Source organism: Motacilla alba, chromosome 19 (genome assembly GCF_015832195.1).
Source record: "Motacilla alba alba isolate MOTALB_02 chromosome 19, Motacilla_alba_V1.0_pri, whole genome shotgun sequence".
Taxonomy (NCBI): domain Eukaryota; kingdom Metazoa; phylum Chordata; class Aves; order Passeriformes; family Motacillidae; genus Motacilla; species Motacilla alba.
In genome coordinates, this window is record NC_052034.1 from 5,337,627 (window position 1) to 5,353,742 (window position 16,116).

The window sequence follows — 16,116 nt, forward strand, 5'->3', positions numbered from 1 at the left end:
CTGCCCGAGGCTTTCCTGGGCTGAATCCCTCCCAGGGCTCCTGAGGATGGGGATGGTCCACACAGAGGTTTCTGTGTAGAATAAAACCAGAAATATTAATGTCAAGATAACCTTGGTGGGTGCTGAGACGTTTTCCCTACGTGGCCTGTCAGGGCTCACTCCTGAAGACACTGAAATATTCGTGTCATTGGACTCTGAAATGGAGTGAGTTTCCCTGGAGAGGAGCTGGAGGAGCGGCTCCTGCCATGGTCCCTCACCCCCTGCGGGCACTGATTGCACCAGGTGTGAATCCCAAACTGCTCCATCTTGTACCCTCCAACACCCACCGGAGCACACGGCGACACCGGCTGTGACACAGCCTCTTTTATTCCGAGTGTTGCAAGAGGCAGGCGCCCGGTCCCACACAAATCCCCGGCAGTTCCCAGTGCTCTGCAGCCCGGCTGCTCCGCAGGGTGCTGACCACAGGCACAACTGGCCCTGAGGCCAGGATTTTGTCAGGGGAGGCAGACACCCTTCCCCAGCACTCTCCCACCAGGTGTGAAGATGCCCAGAGAAGCTGGAAGTGTCCAAGGCTAGGTTGGACGGGGCTTGGAGCAGCCTGGGACGGTGGAAAGTGTTCCTGCCCACGGCAGGGGGCTGAAACAAGATGCTTTTTAAGTTCCCTTCCGACCAAACCTATGGATTCTATGAAATGTCTCTCTCTCCATCCCACTTTTTGCAGCAGGGAGCTCTGGATGCAGCCCTGGATTGCTTCAGCAATGCAGCGAGCTGGATGTATTTCCACCCCACCTCCAGGAGTAAAGTCTGAGCCTGCTGTTGGGTCCAGTTTTGCTGCACAGGACTTTTGGGGGAGCTTGACGGGAAAAGTCAGTGTCAGGTGTCAGGGCAGCCCAGCTGGGTTTGGCTGCAGGCTGTGGCACCTGCTTTGGGTGAGGATCTCAGGTTTCTGGGCAAAATGCCACGCTGTGCACAGGAGGAGGATTCCCACATGTGGCCTGTCTGTCTCCCTGGAAGAGACAGCTGCTGATATCCTTGGGATTCTGTTTTTGGGTTTTTTTTAATGTTTTAGGTGGTGTTTGGACATCCTGCAAGTTTGGAGCCCTTTTGCTGAGCAGTGTCTTGTGAAATATTTTGACGCTGACTCCACAGGAGTGGCTGGGCTTTCTCCTCTGTGATTGCAGTCATTAGGAATAAACATTAAACATTGCAAAATGCGGGGAATCATGCTTGCCATTTCAATATTGGCTCTGGAACTCTGTTAAAATGTTGTCTGCACCTCTCTGGGATGCTGAAACCGTAACAAAACAAACCACCAAACCTGGCCCAAGAGGCTGCTGTGCAAATATCTGAGATACAATGTCCAGTTAAAACACCTGGATCCCCAGCTCTGCCCTGGCTTCTGGAACTCCCAGATCAAATATTTTGTTGCCTTTGCTTCTCTGGTTTGTTATTTTTTTTTGCCCGTTCCTCTCAGGGCTGTTCTCAGCAGAGGGCAGCCTTGTCAAACCCATCCCAGCAGACTTGCTCTGGTTTGTTTTCCTTGCTGATGCCCATGGAAAGGCAGGAATTGTCCATCCTAAAACACCTGTGGGGCTGGCAGTGATGTGGGCCAGGTTCAGGTTTGGGAGAGGAATTATTTCTGTTGGAAAATAAAGAGAAAATTAAGTTTTGAGATGGGTTTTTTTTTTTAGGAGAATAGGGGTAAAAAAGGAAAATCTGTTTTCAAAGACATCCTAATCCTCCATGCAGGTGAACTCTGCTGTTTTTTGAACAAATGGAAAGGTTCTGTAGTGAGGTACAAGAGTTAGGTGCTGTGTTTGGATCAAGTTTGTATTTTCACTCCCGAGCATCCTCCTACAGCTCCCAGGCAGAGCTCTCTGTGTTTCTTTGCTGGCTCACATTCCTCAGGATAGTTATTTTGTGTTATAGTAACATTTCTCAGGAGCATCTTCACATTAAATTCCCATTTTGCAGCATTTTTCAGCCATCAAGACAAGCTTTTTTCCTTTTTTTTTTTTTTTTCCAGTCTTGGCTGTAGAATTGTTCTATTTGTTTTTTATGTGTAATAAAAATAAAGGGCAAATGTTTACCAGACTTAAATTGCCCTATGAATTCAATGGATTACACCAGGTTAAAATCAAAATATTTAACTAAATTAAAGCCAACATGTCCATTAAACGAAGCCAAATAAAGGCAATATCCTTCATGAAATATTCAGCAGCAATTCTCTCAGTCAAGCCAGGCACTGCTTATCTTGGCAAAAAACCCCTCTGAGATTCTCAGTAAAAGCCATTTTCTTTCATCTTTATCAAGATGGGTTTTCCTTTAACCTTATTCACAGAAATGATTTCTAAATCTGCTTTAAACAACATCCTGTCCTGCCACGATAAAGCTGACAAACAGCACCGGGCTGCTGATCCCTGGCACCAGTTTGGCAGCACGGGGGCTTGGTCCCATCTTTTCCTGACTCAGGAAGTTGCTGAGAGATGATCCTGTCATGTACTGAGAAACTCTGAAAAAGCATAAAGGGAGGAGGGGCACGAAAGGTGATGAGATTTAATAAATACATGGAATTTTGAGGGGTGACACTGCCAGGATGGCAGAAGGGGTCATGCCCAGAGTGTGACTGGAGCATCCAGCGGTGCAGAACAGACGGGCAGCAGTCACAGGACTCCTGGCACAAGCGGACGAAAGCAGCCAAATCAGCTAAATCAGCTTTTCTTGACCTTGAACCAAACAACTCCTGGGCTGGCACGGTCCCATTTTCCAACCCACGGCAGTGTGGGAGGGAAGCTCCTCCGTGGGATGCCAAAACACAAGCACGGGCAGCTTTGGCAATTTTTCCACAGCTTTTGGGGAAACAACACAGAGCCTTTTCCCACGCCTGTCCCCTTTGCTGGCGAGCTTTTGCCAGCTTTGGATGGGATTTGTGTGTGTAGCTTCACTCAGGGATGCACTAACAGTTTAAGCCAAGAGGAGATATTGCAATCTTACATTCCTCAAAGGCGGTTGCTCAGGTGGGGTTGGTCTCCTTCTCCAGGCAGCACTGACACAGCCCTAAGCTGTGCCAAGGAAAATCTGGGTTGGATGTCAGGAAGAAGTTTTTTACAGAAAGGGCCATAAAGTTCTGGAATGGCTGCCCGGGGAGGTGGTGGAGTCCCCATCCTGGGTGTGTTTGACAAAGCCTGGATGCGGCACTGGGTGCCAGGGTTTAGCTGAGGTGTTGGGGCTGGGGTGGACTCGATGATCTTAAAGGTCTCTTCCAACCCGGTGACTCTGTGATCTCACCTCACAAATCCTCCCTTCTCTGCCGAAAACAGCGCCCCTGCCTCGCTGCTTTCAGCCAGAAGCTGCCGCTGGCCGCTGCCCGGAGCTGCCCCAGCCTCCCGGCCGGGCCGAGCGCGCCCCGCGCCCGCCGCTCCCCGCCCGGCCCCGAGCGGCTCCTCCCTCCCCTGCCCCGGGGCGGTCACACCTCTGCCGCCTTCGCTGGCAGCGAGCGCTGCCCCGCTCCGCTCCCATGTGTGCGAGCACCTCAAACAAACCCCCCGGGCTGCCTGACTCAGCGCTTTATCAGGGGCCGAGCGGCAAAATGCGGCTGCCGTCCAGCGCAGCCCGGGCGCGGGGTTTGTGTCGCTGAGGGCTCAGCTGATCCCTCCCTGCCAGGCGCGGCCAGCAGCTCCCCGGCGGCACCGGCAGAGTTCCGCTCTGTAAGTCCCCGGCGTCGCGCTTTTCTCGCAGCTCGGAAGGGGTTGGAGCTCGGCTCGCAGATCCGTAACACAAAAGGGGGTTTTTCCAGCGGGGGAAACGAGGAGGATCTTGTGCCTGTGCTGGCCGGCACCGGCGCGGCGGCTGGTTTATAACAGCGGCGTGAATGAATGATGCAATCGGGCACGGGGGGAGCGGCGGCATTTTGGCAGCACGGGCGAGAGGGGATGGGAGAGCTGGGAGGTGGATGTCAACATCCAACAGGTTCTTTCTGCCCTTTTTCACCTGCTTTTTGCGAGGTGCTTAAATGAGTTCGCTGTGAGGCACTGCTGTGCAGAGAATCGTGAGGAGCTGCGAGCAGCTCATCTCTTGACTTGCAGACAGCTTCGTGCCACTGCCTTTACAAACTGAGCAGGAGGTTGAAGCAAAACCTAAAATGAAACAGAAAACCCAGGAGGTTTAACAAAAGCCTTTAAAAAATGAAGAAAACCCGGGAGATTAAGGACTGAATCTTCCTATTCTCACCCTGCAAACCACAGGAAGTTATGTGTGGATGGGTTGAACTTCTAAAACTTATATAAAACACAAACACAATTTGCTTAAATATAATTAATCTGCTTAAATGTATCAGCTTTCCTCTAAAGCTTTCAAGACGTTGCTAATTCTGAGGATGAAAGCTCAGCACAGAAAAGCTGTGCCACTGTATTATTCTCATTTTACAGACACAGGACTGGAAACAATGAGGATTAAGTGGTTTGTTTAAACTCATACCATGGAAACACTCCTGGGAATGTTCTTAGAAACTGTAGGAGGAAAAGGTCCTGAAAAAAACTTTCAAGAAGTATTTTCTCCAAATCCTTTGCTCTGAGCAGCAGTTTCCCTTCAAGGCAAAAGAAACAGTTTAATGTGGTTGAACTCCTGTTACTGTTCAGTACAATGTTAAATGGGGAAGTGAATCAGAAATTGTTTGCAAACAAGGGTGTTCCTGAGTGCTGGGTAATATTTCATTAAGATTCACTTAACCTTCATTTTTAACGGCAATAAATGTGATCATCATGCAAAGTAGCAGCGTGGCAGCACTTCTGAAAGCTGAAATATGTCAACAAGGGAGGTGTAGTCACAATGAGGGGCTTGAGATCTCATCAGAACCTTGCAGCCCAGAGCACCTGCAGTTCTGAGCACCACTTACTGCTGCCAATTGCATTATCTGTGGATACAGAGGATGGGGCAGTTTCTCCCTGTGAGGCAAGTGCCCTTCTTTGAAGGGACAGCAAACAGAGAGGATTTCAGTTGTTTTCCTTTCCCATGTGCTCTTACATAATTCCCCTGTTTGTGACTCCACCCTGTCTATTATGAAAGAGAATTATTTCTTGTGAAAATGTCTTTATTTTTTTTTTAACAGCCTAATGAAACACTTCATAGTCTGGAGGCAAGGAGATCTCACAGGAATTCCCCTTTTCTCTTGTCATTTTCTTTTTTCTCCATCTTTATCTCAAGTTTCACCCTACCTCTCTCTGTCTCTCTTTTGTCTTCTTTAGCCACTTCCTTGCCCACTGTTCCTCTCTTCCCCATATTCTTCTTTCCAGTTTTTCCCCGTGGTATTTTATATCAGACCTGTTGAAATGTTTGCTGCTTGGATGCTTTTCCGGCTAGGAATTGATTACCTACCTGAAACTCAGTGGTAGGAAAATCAGAGATTCCCTATCAGCGTTTGTCATATGGAAACAGAACCCATTATTTTGTGGGAATTTCTTCTTTCTTCTCATCTCATTAAAACATTTACACTTTAAAGCAATCAGATGCTCTGTATTTTGGAATAATTAATCTCTGCCACTTACACAGGCCTGGATCACTCTGGAATACAAAACTGCTTTTCCTTGACTGCAGCTGAGTTTTCTCCACAGAAGGGTTTTACACAACTTTAATTCTTTTTGCTCTGATGAGCTACTGATGATTTTTGAAAGTCTTCCCTTCTAATTTGTCATTTTTAGACAGCATAACCCACAATTTGAAACTATTTTCAAAGAGGATTAAAGAGAGGACAGGGTTAATTCCAACTATGACTCCACAATAATTCTTCTTTATTTGTCTATCAAAGTGCAAAGTCCAGCACAGCTTTCATGCCATCATTGTGAGCCCATCCAGCAGGGAAAGGAGCTTGGGAAATGTGGACATCAGAGAGAAGGAAACATGAACATTTCGTCACTCCCAGATGACGTTTTTCTGGGGCAGATTAAAGCCATGCATCCAGACTCAAATTCCAGCTTGTCACCGAGCAGTCACGTCACAGAGCAGTGTCCCTGTGGTCTTTGTGAGGTCCCCAGGACAAGGGAAGAGATGAATCTGACTCCATGTTCTCAGAAGGCTGATTTATTATTTTATCATATTATATTAAAGAATACAGAGAGGATACTTACCAAAGGCTTAACAAGAATGATAATAAAAACCCGTGACTGACTCCTCAGAGTCTGACACAGCCTGGCTGTGACTGGTCATTAGGTTAAAACAATTCACATGGAACCAATGAAACAATCACCTGTTGGTAAACAATGTCCAAACACATTCCAAAGCAGCAAACACAGGAGAAGCGAATCAGATAATTATTGTTTTCATTTTTCTCTGAGGCTTCTCAGCTCCCCAGGAGGAGAAATCCTGGAGAAGGGATTTTTCAGAAAATGTGACAGTGACATGTCCCCACAGGGTGCCATTGCCTCACGCCGTGGCAGGGCTGCAGTGCAGCCAGGTGTGGCAATGGTGGCTTTGCATCAGCAGGGAACACGGTGACGCCAATGTCACAGCTGCCCTGGAGCCACGGCCCCGCTGCCTGGAAATCGGGGAGCTTTCACTGCAAACACAACCACAGCTCTGCAGCCCAGGGCAAGTCAAGGCTAAAACAAACGTGCAATTCACGTGGCACCTGCCCAGCCAGTGCCAAGCCTGACCTCAGACCTGGCCTCGGGCCACTGGGCCTGACCTCAGAGCTGGGTGCTGGCAGGGGGAAGTTTTGATGTCTGTGGCCACTTTTCTTTTCTGTGCTGTGCTGATGGCTTATAACTATTTTTCTTACATGTACAGTGCAGTCTTTGTAGGAAAAGATAAAACCCCACATGGCCTGAAGCAAATAATCCTTTAGCCACAATCCTAAGGCTGGAGTTTCATGGTGTGTCCATGCAGCAAGGGCAGAGTTGTGCCAAAGTGCAGCTCGCAGGGGCTCTGTAAAAGCTCTTTTCTGGGATTCTCCTCCAATGCCACCCACTCCCCTCAAAGGTAGCAGAACAAACCCCACAAAACGTCCTGTCTGAGGGCTGCCCGTGCCTCTCATGTCACTCGTTGTGCCTGTCCCTTGCTCATTGACACCTCCTGCTTGTCAGGCAGACGCAGCTCCTGGCTGTTCACAACAGGTTTCACCACTCAGGCCGGGTGGTTCCTTCAGGCAGATTTCCACCTCCCAACAGCAGACTGGAGCATTCCCTTTTATTCCATGCTCACGAGCAGATAAGAGAGCTGGGTGCCCTACATTTGTAGTGATGATGGGAATTTTTCATAAAGCCTTTTGCGTGTCCCAATATCCATCACGTCCTGGGAATAAACCCAAAGGTTCTGTTCCTGCTTTGACCATTAGTGAGAAGAAAACAAAACATGAAAGGTTATAAGGAAATCCATAATTCTTAAGAATGTGCTGTTTGATGGTGTTTTTCCCCTGTCCCAGGAAAAGAACCTGCAAACCAGATCAATCATACAAGATGTCCTGAGAGGTGTCTGAGAGATTGGAGGAAACAAAAACTTCTACAGAAATCTGAAAAGTGAGATAAATAGGAAGGTGTTGTTTGTGTCTAAATTATAGATTAGTAAAGTCCACACTGAATTAATTCCCCTATGAAAGGATGAGTGAGAAGATACTTAACTCCTTAAGCTTCTGATCTGCTAAAGTGCTCAAGATATTGAAGTGGACAGATCTGAAAGGGTAGAAAAGAAACTTTTGTTATCCAAAGGGGTAGAAAATAAACTTTAGTCATCTAAAAAGGTAGAAAATAAACTTTTGTCAGGGACTATTATGGAAAATGTGATGTCTTGCTGGGTTGAGTGAAGTCCTCAAAGGCCGAGGGTTTGATGGGTTTATAAAAAGCTAATCCTCAATGTAAATGGTCCAATCTTTTATTAAGGAGGATTTAGGACAGGATCTAAACCTTCCTGATTTAGGGACAACCAGTCATTGGTAGGTTTAGGGTCGTTTGCAGCAATCCTTAGGGCCTGGGTGTCCTGCAGCAACTGCTGTGACTCCCCAGCCTGGGAGAGATGAGAAACCAAGACCCCCCTGAGAAGAACCCGAGCCCTGCAATCCCACACAGCTCCTGGCAGCCTGGAGCCTCCGGCAATGCCAAGGATTACAACCTTGAACCCACGAATGGGCTGAGGCAGCAGGGAACAAATCAGCAGCAGCCCAGGGCTCCACGGCCCACCTGGAGCACGAGGTGACCATCAGTAGGCAGCAACAGGCGGGAGCAAATCAGCAGCTGAGGCAGACCTCCACCACCATTGCGGCCGGGATAAAAGCCCTGAGCCGCCTGCGCTCGGCCCTTCTCGCCCGCGCCAGAGCAGCAGCACCAATGGCTCAGGAAACACTGCTCTACTCTCACTCAGAGAAAGACTTCATCTTGTCCCCTCACAGTAAGAAGGCTCCCAAAAGGATGGCGTCCCTGATGGAGCTGAAGGAGATCTTCCGCAGCGCCGACGCCGTCTGCTTCGACGTGGACAGCACCGTCATCAGGGAGGAGGGCATCGACGAGCTGGCCAAGTTCTGCGGGGTCGGGGACGCCGTGGCAGAGATGTGCGTAAGGCTGGGGCAGCTCACCCAGGGCCGGGCACACTGAGCCGTGGGGCGCTGGGCCCTGGTCAGGGATTTGTCCTTTACAGTCCTTTGGTCCTGGCGTAGATGGCTGCAGTTTGTAAAGGGCTTGGGGTAATAAGTGGGATTAATGCAGGATGAAGTGGCTCGGTTTGGGAATTGTGAGGCTACCCAACAAAACTATCCCGGAATTAAATCTCTGTTGGTAATTTTGATAGACTAAGAGCACCCTCATCACTAAACTTGAGCAGCCCTCATCATTAAACTTGAGCAGCCCTCGTCATTAAACTTGGCTGAGCACTACCAAGCCCTGTTCTGAATGAGAAAACCTTACCTTGAGATGGAGGAGAGGGGACAGCACTCCCAACCCATTGCTGAGGCTTGGAAACAGCACAAGCTGAAGCTTTTAGCAAAAGCTCTGTTGCATTCAGCTCAGGAACATGGTCCCAGTATGGCCTCACAGAGGGAGTGGAGCCGTTTTCCTTTGCTCCGCTGCTTCTCCCATCCGTGGAGATCCCTCAGTCACCAATCTCTGGGCTCAGCATAACCTCTCTTACCTGGCTCTTGGTCATTCCTTGTCGATGCTCTGTTGTTGGGAGAAGCCCCAGCTGGTGAAGTGTCCCTGATTTATTTTTTGGCTGTCCCTCAGGACCCGCAGAGCCATGGGTGGCACCGTGACATTCAAGGCAGCTCTCACAGCACGGTTAGGTCTCATCAGGCCCTCCTATGAACAAGTGCAGAAATTAATATCTGACAACCCTCCTCAGCTAACTCCAGGAATAAGGTAAGAAAAATTGGATTTTTTTTTTTTTAAAGTATTCAGGAAGCAGATGGAATAAATAAAGCAAATTCAGTGTCATCAGTGGTGCTGTAAGGCCACAGGGCTGGTTTGTGTTGCCTTCCTGCCCCATCTCCGTGCTGGGTGTGTACAGAGCTGGATCAGGAGCCTGACTCCATGGCTAGTGGTTAAGCATCCACGGAAAAAGAAAAGATTCTTAGATATTAGCTGGCACCTTGGCTGTCAAGCTCAGATCCTGGCTTGAGGATCACATGGGCATGGAAAAGAACCTGTTCAACCACTGGTTTTTCAGAGGTGATGGGACTGGGAGGAGTTTCAATACCTCCTTAAATGTGATCTATTCTGCAACTCTGTTGCCTCTCTCTGACTCTGCTCAGGGCAGTCACACCCCTGGCTCAGTTTAGGGGATCCATTGCCCAGAGCTACCCATTCTGAAGTCCCTAAAAGCATTAAAATTAAAGCAAACATGCATAAATATATGTATTCATTCATCCTGAGGTTTGGAATGAACGTGAACTATTTAAACTGAAAAGCTCTGGGGATTTTTTCCTTATTCAAATTGTTTCTATCAATTGAAAAGAATTTCTTTCCTACAAAATCTGACCATAGCTTCAAGTCTGAAATATTTTTAGCATATAAAAGGAGTTTTTGATGATCCTGTGCTTGTATTATATCTATTTTCTGTAGAAGACAGCTCAAGGTAACTACAAAGAGAACATTGTTTCCTTGTTCAGGATCACATGATTTTCCTTTTCATTCCTTCCCTTTCTTCCTCCTTTTCATTCCTTCCCTTTCTTCCTCCTTTTCTGTGTCCTGCTTTAAGCCTGGGCTTTGCTTTTCAGTCTTTGGTGTTTCTGCTGGTCCTGCCACCCCTTCCCCTGCTCCCCCTGCTGCAGGCTGATCTTCTGCCTCCAGAGCCAATCCCCAAAACCTTGCACTGCCTTCAAGTGCTGCTGGCATGAACTGGGCTCACAAACTTCTTTTTTTGATTCCTTTTCTGTAGCTGGTGCCCTCTCCTAAAGATGGCATCAATGTCCAGCATCTGGTGAACCAACTCTGAGCTAGAAAACGTTTGCACTTGGCACTTTCCAGCCACTTAGCATTTTGGAGCAGTGGTTTTGTCTCATCCCCTGCTTTTTGCTGCATTCCAGATTCATTTTCTTGCTGTCGTTTCACTTCAGAAATGAAATTTGAACTGGATCTGCTCTCACTTGTTCAAGAGAACTAATGTGAAAGCGGAAAGAAAGCAGTTTTAGGGAGTGCTTGTTTTTGAGGAATGAAATGAAGGTTTTGTCCAGCCAGGTGTGGGCACAAACAAGGAGGGAAAGCTTTGGGCAGCAGGGATGGATGGAGCTGGAAGCAGCACACCCCAAACTGAGCTGGAATAGCACAGGGCCTGCTTCAGGAAGGATCTCTTTGACCTTTGTGCTGTCTCCTCTCAGGGAGCTGGTGAGCAGACTCCACCAACGAGGGGTTCAGGTGTTCCTGGTCTCGGGGGGCTTTCAGAGCATTGTGGAACACGTGGCCCTGCAGCTGAACATCCCCACAGCAAACGTCTTCGCCAACAGGCTCAAGTTTTACTTCAACGGTGAGAGCCCCCTCCAGCCTCCTCTGTCTGCTAATTAATGGCACTTCCAGATTAGCAAACAGCAAAATCCACACTGAATTAATTCCCCTGTGAAAGGATGAGTAAGAAGATGCTGAACTCCCTAAGCTTCTGATCCGCAGGAGTGCTCAACAGATGGAGCACTCCAGCTCTCAGATACTGGGCTGCAGGCACTGTCCTGTTACCAATCCAGCTAACTCCGTGGAGGAAAACCACAAAACCTTCCCCAGACCAGCTCAGGGCGTGCTCAGGGTCAGGAATAGAGCTGCAGTTACTTTTTAATCGCAAGCTGTGCCAAAGGTAAAACTCTGCACAGCTGCTGAGAGCAGAGTTTCATTTTCTCCTCCAAGTTAAAGAGTCCATGACCTGAGCTGCTCTCAGCACCCTCCCTTTCAGGGGCTTTGGGCCCCGGAGCAGAGCTGCTCTGGGTTTGCAGCTGGAGTGGCCCAGCAGAGCTGTAGGGGCTGAGGTTGTTCTTACTCAGGGTTTCCTACACTCTGCCTCATCCTGGTGCTGCTCTGTTCACACCAGAGTGGCTGGGAATGGATTGGTAGCACTGCACACACAGTTTCTGGTTTTCTCTGAAAATGTCTCTTATTTTTCTTTGAAAGACTTGGGTGAAATCCCAGCCTTAAACTTTCCTTGGCATTATCGATTTGGGATGCTGTGCTGTGAGTTTTACAGGACTGCATGCGCTGAAGTCAAGACCACAGGCAGAGATCTTCCTTCATTTACCTGAAAATATCTGTATTTCCAACGTGTCCTGCCATTGCTTTCTAGGAGAATATGCAGGATTTGATGAAACACAACCAACAGCTGAATCAGGGGGGAAAGGAAAGGTTATCACTCATCTGAAAGAACAGTTCCATTTCAAGAAAGTGGTTATGATTGGAGATGGAGCTACAGACATGGAAGCCTGCCCCCCTGGAGTGAGTATTGCAGAAATCCTGAATGCCTTCTGAGCAAATCCCTGGGGCAAAGACAAGAGTGAGGTTTGGATTCTTTAATAAAAAAATTACCAGAAAGACAACTTTTATAAATGCTCATGTCCCAGGGAGAGATTTTAATTCCACCTCCCCTTCAGCTCCTTTCCCCACACAAAAGTGCCCCAATACCCCAAAACTGCTCAGAATTTGTTTAATGCTTTCCACCTCAAGGCAAAAAAAAAAAAAAAAAAAGAGAGAAAAAAGAAAAAAAAATCTGCAGTGGAAATTTTAAAGCCTGCACTTTCACTGCAGGGGGTTTTGTGAGATGTAGAAATGATGATTGCTCTGGTTAATGATTGAGGACAGGGTTAAAGTTTGCTTTTGGTATCTCTGAGATGAGGCAAACAGAGGTAAGATAAACAGGAGAGGGGTAATTGTGGGATGCTCATGCATGAGCCAATGTTTACCTGCTCTTGAATGGAATTGCATCACATTTACATCAGATTCTCAGTGAAATCCCACATCTGAACAGTCTGGAAGCTACAAAAACCCCAGGAACCAAAATGCTGCAGAATTAATCGTTAATAAATCTGAAAAATGAACATGCGAAGGAAAACAAGGCAGGGATTTTAAAATCCACTCTTCAAAGCAAATTTAATTAGTGACAACTCCACTCCTTCCATGCAATAATCCATGTGTTGTGTCTTTCCAGGATTGCTTCATTGGATTTGGAGGCAATGTAGTCAGAAAGCAGGTAAAGGAGAAAGCAAAGTGGTACATCACCCACTTTGATGAACTGCTAAAGGAGCTGGAAGAGCGATAAATCCTCGTGTAAAATAATCTATTTAACACCTGTAAATCCATTATACAATGCCATTAAACATTTATTTGTTTGCAAACTCGTGGGCTGGAGTTTTTTACTGATTCTGGGGGTTGGGGACCTTCCACTCTGGCCCGTGTGGCAAATGGCACCGTGCTACTCAAACAGGCTGGAATGAAAATAAGTGAAATTTTTTATAAAGCTTTCCTTTGGTGGAAGAAATAAATTATTTACTTCCAAGGGAAGACCGAGCATAGAAAATAAGAAGTTAAAAACACCTTCAGAGATTATCTCTTGGTCAATATTGCACATCTGTTGTTTCATCAGTGATGCCTCTACTGATTTTGGGTGACAAAAAAAGAACAAGGCCACAAACAAGAACTTTGCCTAATCAATAATAACAACAGTAATAATAACAGTAATTATAACAACAGTAACAATAACAACAACAATGTTAATAATAATAATAATAATAATAATAATAATAATAATAATAATAATAATAATAATAATGTAATTCAGGCTGTGGTATGGCGAGTACCTTTCACTGCACAGAATCTCAGCAGCAGGTAAGCAGTGAACAGGTGGAAATCATCCCTAAATATCTCTGATTCCATTAAAATTATGGCTACAGAGAACCTGTGGTGTCATCTGTTACTCAACATCAGTTACTCAACCTGTCTGGGGCGGGAGCTGCAGGGAAATCTGAGATCCCATGTTCATCCCTGGCCAAGAAACATTTTCAGGTGAGGGACAGAGTGGTTCCCATCCTTCATCAAAACACTCCAGTCAAACTGCAAACTGCTGGCTTTGGGAAGTGGTCCCAGTGTTTGTGGAATGTTTTATTCATTTCCAACCCACTCCCACCAGCTGTAATGGGATGGGAGTCAATTCATCAACCTTTAATTCTGGGAAACTTCAGTCCCTTCCTCTGCCTCCAGTGTGGATTAACCACCCCTAAACTCTGCCAGAGTTAAGCCTGACCTGTTCTAAGAGCTCCTCTGAGCTCCTGCTGATGGATCCTGGTTTTTAAGGGGTCTCTTTAGTGTCTGATCCAGGAGAACACACCTGCTAAATGCTGACAGCTCTCCTGAGTGTGTTCTGCACATTGTGGGATTTTATTTCCCTGACTTGTAAGAATCTCCCCTGTGAGGATGTGAAAAGCTTTGCCGATGTTAAAATACATCACAGCTGCCCCTTCCTTCAGCCCTCACAATACACAGGAGAAAGATGGGTAAACATGACACGATTTGATGTAAAAAACATTTAATATCTGCTGAGGTTTTTATCTTCTAAGTGCTTCCAAAGAGCCCCAGTGTGTTCCCAGAAACTGAAGTGTGGAATTCTCTCTCACCCCACCACATATTTCTGGGTGGAACAGAAGCAAGTGATGCCCCTACCCTCCAAAATTTCACATTTCTCATAATGATCCCTGCTTTCCACAATTAGCACTGAATTTCCCTAATTTGTGATGATTAACCCAAGGTGCCACGAGCTGCTGCTGCTGTCCAGTTGTTAAAGCATCACCAGCAGTTAAAGCAAACACTGGTTCTGTTCATCCTGTGAGGAAGGAGGAGGTGGGGGACAGAGGAGTTACCCCAGCCCACAGTGAGGGCTACAGCTCTCAGTGAGGCTGAAAAATGTTTTTGGCTTGAAGTCACAACAGCATTTAAATAGCAGAGAAGTGGAAGGGTTAAAAGAAAACAAACCCAGAACCAGACCTGGGATGGCTTTGGAGCAAGGCAGACACGTAGGAGCCCCAGAGGATCTGCAGAGGCTTCAGCAACCCCCACAAAAGCCAAGCAGACAATGGCTGGCAGTGCTCCCCACAACTTCTGGGAGTGTGAAAGATGGAAATCCTTCCTGAGGGAGGTCCCAGCCAGCTCCCAGGGCAGCTCCTGGACAATCCTGCTTCTGTTCAGGCAAGGCTGCACGAGCTGGGCACATCTGAAGAGTTTCTGCTCCCACTTTCCCCTGTGCAATCCCACAGTTAGGAGGTGAAGGAGTTTATTTGCTGTTTATTTATGGAATTAAAAGGCCACGAAGGAAATCAATCTGCCATGGAGCCGATGAGTGGAGCTCCAGGCACTGGGACAGGGCTCTGCAGCTCCCCCAGTGCCCCAGGCAGAGCCCTGGGAGGGATGTTAACATTCACAGCAGGAGCTGCTGCCACTCGGGGCTCTATGGAAACGTGGGGCCGTGCCAGGGATTTCACAACAGCTCTTTAGGTCACACTGCCTTGGGAAATAAATGCCTCCCTCCCCTTGCACCGGGCAAATGTGGAGGCTGACCTCCAGGCCAGGAGGCAGCGGGAGCATTGCTGAGCTCAGGGAGAGGCTCAGCTGTTTTGTCTGCGGAATAGTGGAAAATTCCCAGCAGGGAACAGAGCAGGGGAAGGAAATTTCAGTGTCACAGATTTGCCTGGACACATCCCAGCACGGAGGGGCAAAGTCTGGGGAGCAGCACAGGTCACACAGGGAGGACCTGGGCTCCAGGTGGGTCCTTTGACCACCAGCCTTTATAAAAAGGCTTTTAATGTGATTATTCAATGAGGCAGAATTGCTTTAAACGATGTATTTGCATGAGGGACAGTTTGCAGCCCCGTCCAGGACAATGAAACCTGAGTTTTAATTGTGTCATTGCACTGGAATAAGAGTTGAGAGTTGCCAGAGGCCTTTCCAAGCACTGCTCCCCTTTTTAGCCTTTGGGAAGTGACTTCAGTTCTGAACTGCAGCAGCTGTGCTCCAAGAAATGCTGAGAGATTGCTCATCTAAGGAAAACTTGAACTCAGCCATGGAATCAAGAGGGAAAATCCCAACCGAGATCACAGAACCAGGGAAAACCAAGCTCAGACAAAGGGAAGCCAAGGAAAGACTGGCATTACCCATTCCCACTGGAGCTTACACTGTTATCTGTGAGGAAAAGAGCAGGAGCTGCTTCAGCTGCAGGTAAAATACAAGTTGTATCTGTTTTATCTGTCCCTGAGGGCAGCCAGAGCACGAGCAGGAAGCTCAGGATGAGGGGAGGCTCCTCCGTAACACATCAGGGGAACTCAGAATTCCAGGGGGAATTCAGATCCTGGGAGTGAGTGAGGGAGCTGCACTCTGTGATCTCACCCCACAGGACCCCCAGTTACTCCTCTGATTCCTTATCCAGGCAAAACTTCGTGGCCTTTGGACAACAAGAGCTGTGCCAGGCAGAATTTAATCCCCGGTGAAGGTAAAAACCACGGATTGCATCAGAAGACAAAAAATCCTGTGGCTCCAAAAATGTTTTTTGCTGTTTGTCTCTGGCTGAGATTGCTGGGTAAGAGTTACAAGGACAAATCTCCAGGGAAAAGAAATCTGGGAGAGATAAAAAGGACTGGAAGGTGATATTGGCATCCCTTTTTTCCTTCTGCAGCTGGAGAGCAGC

General features: G+C 47.5%; 1 protein-coding gene across 1 annotated transcript; it reads left to right on the forward strand.

The window, feature by feature from the left end:
- Positions 1 to 8,269: 8,269 nt before the first annotated feature.
- Positions 8,270 to 12,781, forward strand: PSPH (phosphoserine phosphatase). The gene is made up of 5 exons (XM_038157830.1): positions 8,270 to 8,533; positions 9,201 to 9,335; positions 10,793 to 10,938; positions 11,737 to 11,885; positions 12,595 to 12,781. The coding sequence occupies exons 1-5, from the start codon at positions 8,313 to 8,315 to the stop codon at positions 12,703 to 12,705; spliced, it is 762 nt and encodes a 253-aa protein (XP_038013758.1). The 5' UTR covers positions 8,270 to 8,312; the 3' UTR covers positions 12,706 to 12,781.
- Positions 12,782 to 16,116: the final 3,335 nt, after the last annotated feature.

Coding starts and splice junctions, on each gene's coding strand:
- PSPH (XM_038157830.1), top strand. CDS start 8,313: ATGGCTCAGGAAACACTGCTCTACTCTCACTCAGAGAAAGACTTCATC. Junction 8,534..9,200: donor GGGGACGCCGTGGCAGAGAT/GTGCGTAAGGCT, acceptor GCTGTCCCTCAG/GACCCGCAGAGCCATGGGTG. Junction 11,886..12,594: donor TGGAAGCCTGCCCCCCTGGA/GTGAGTATTGCA, acceptor GTGTCTTTCCAG/GATTGCTTCATTGGATTTGG.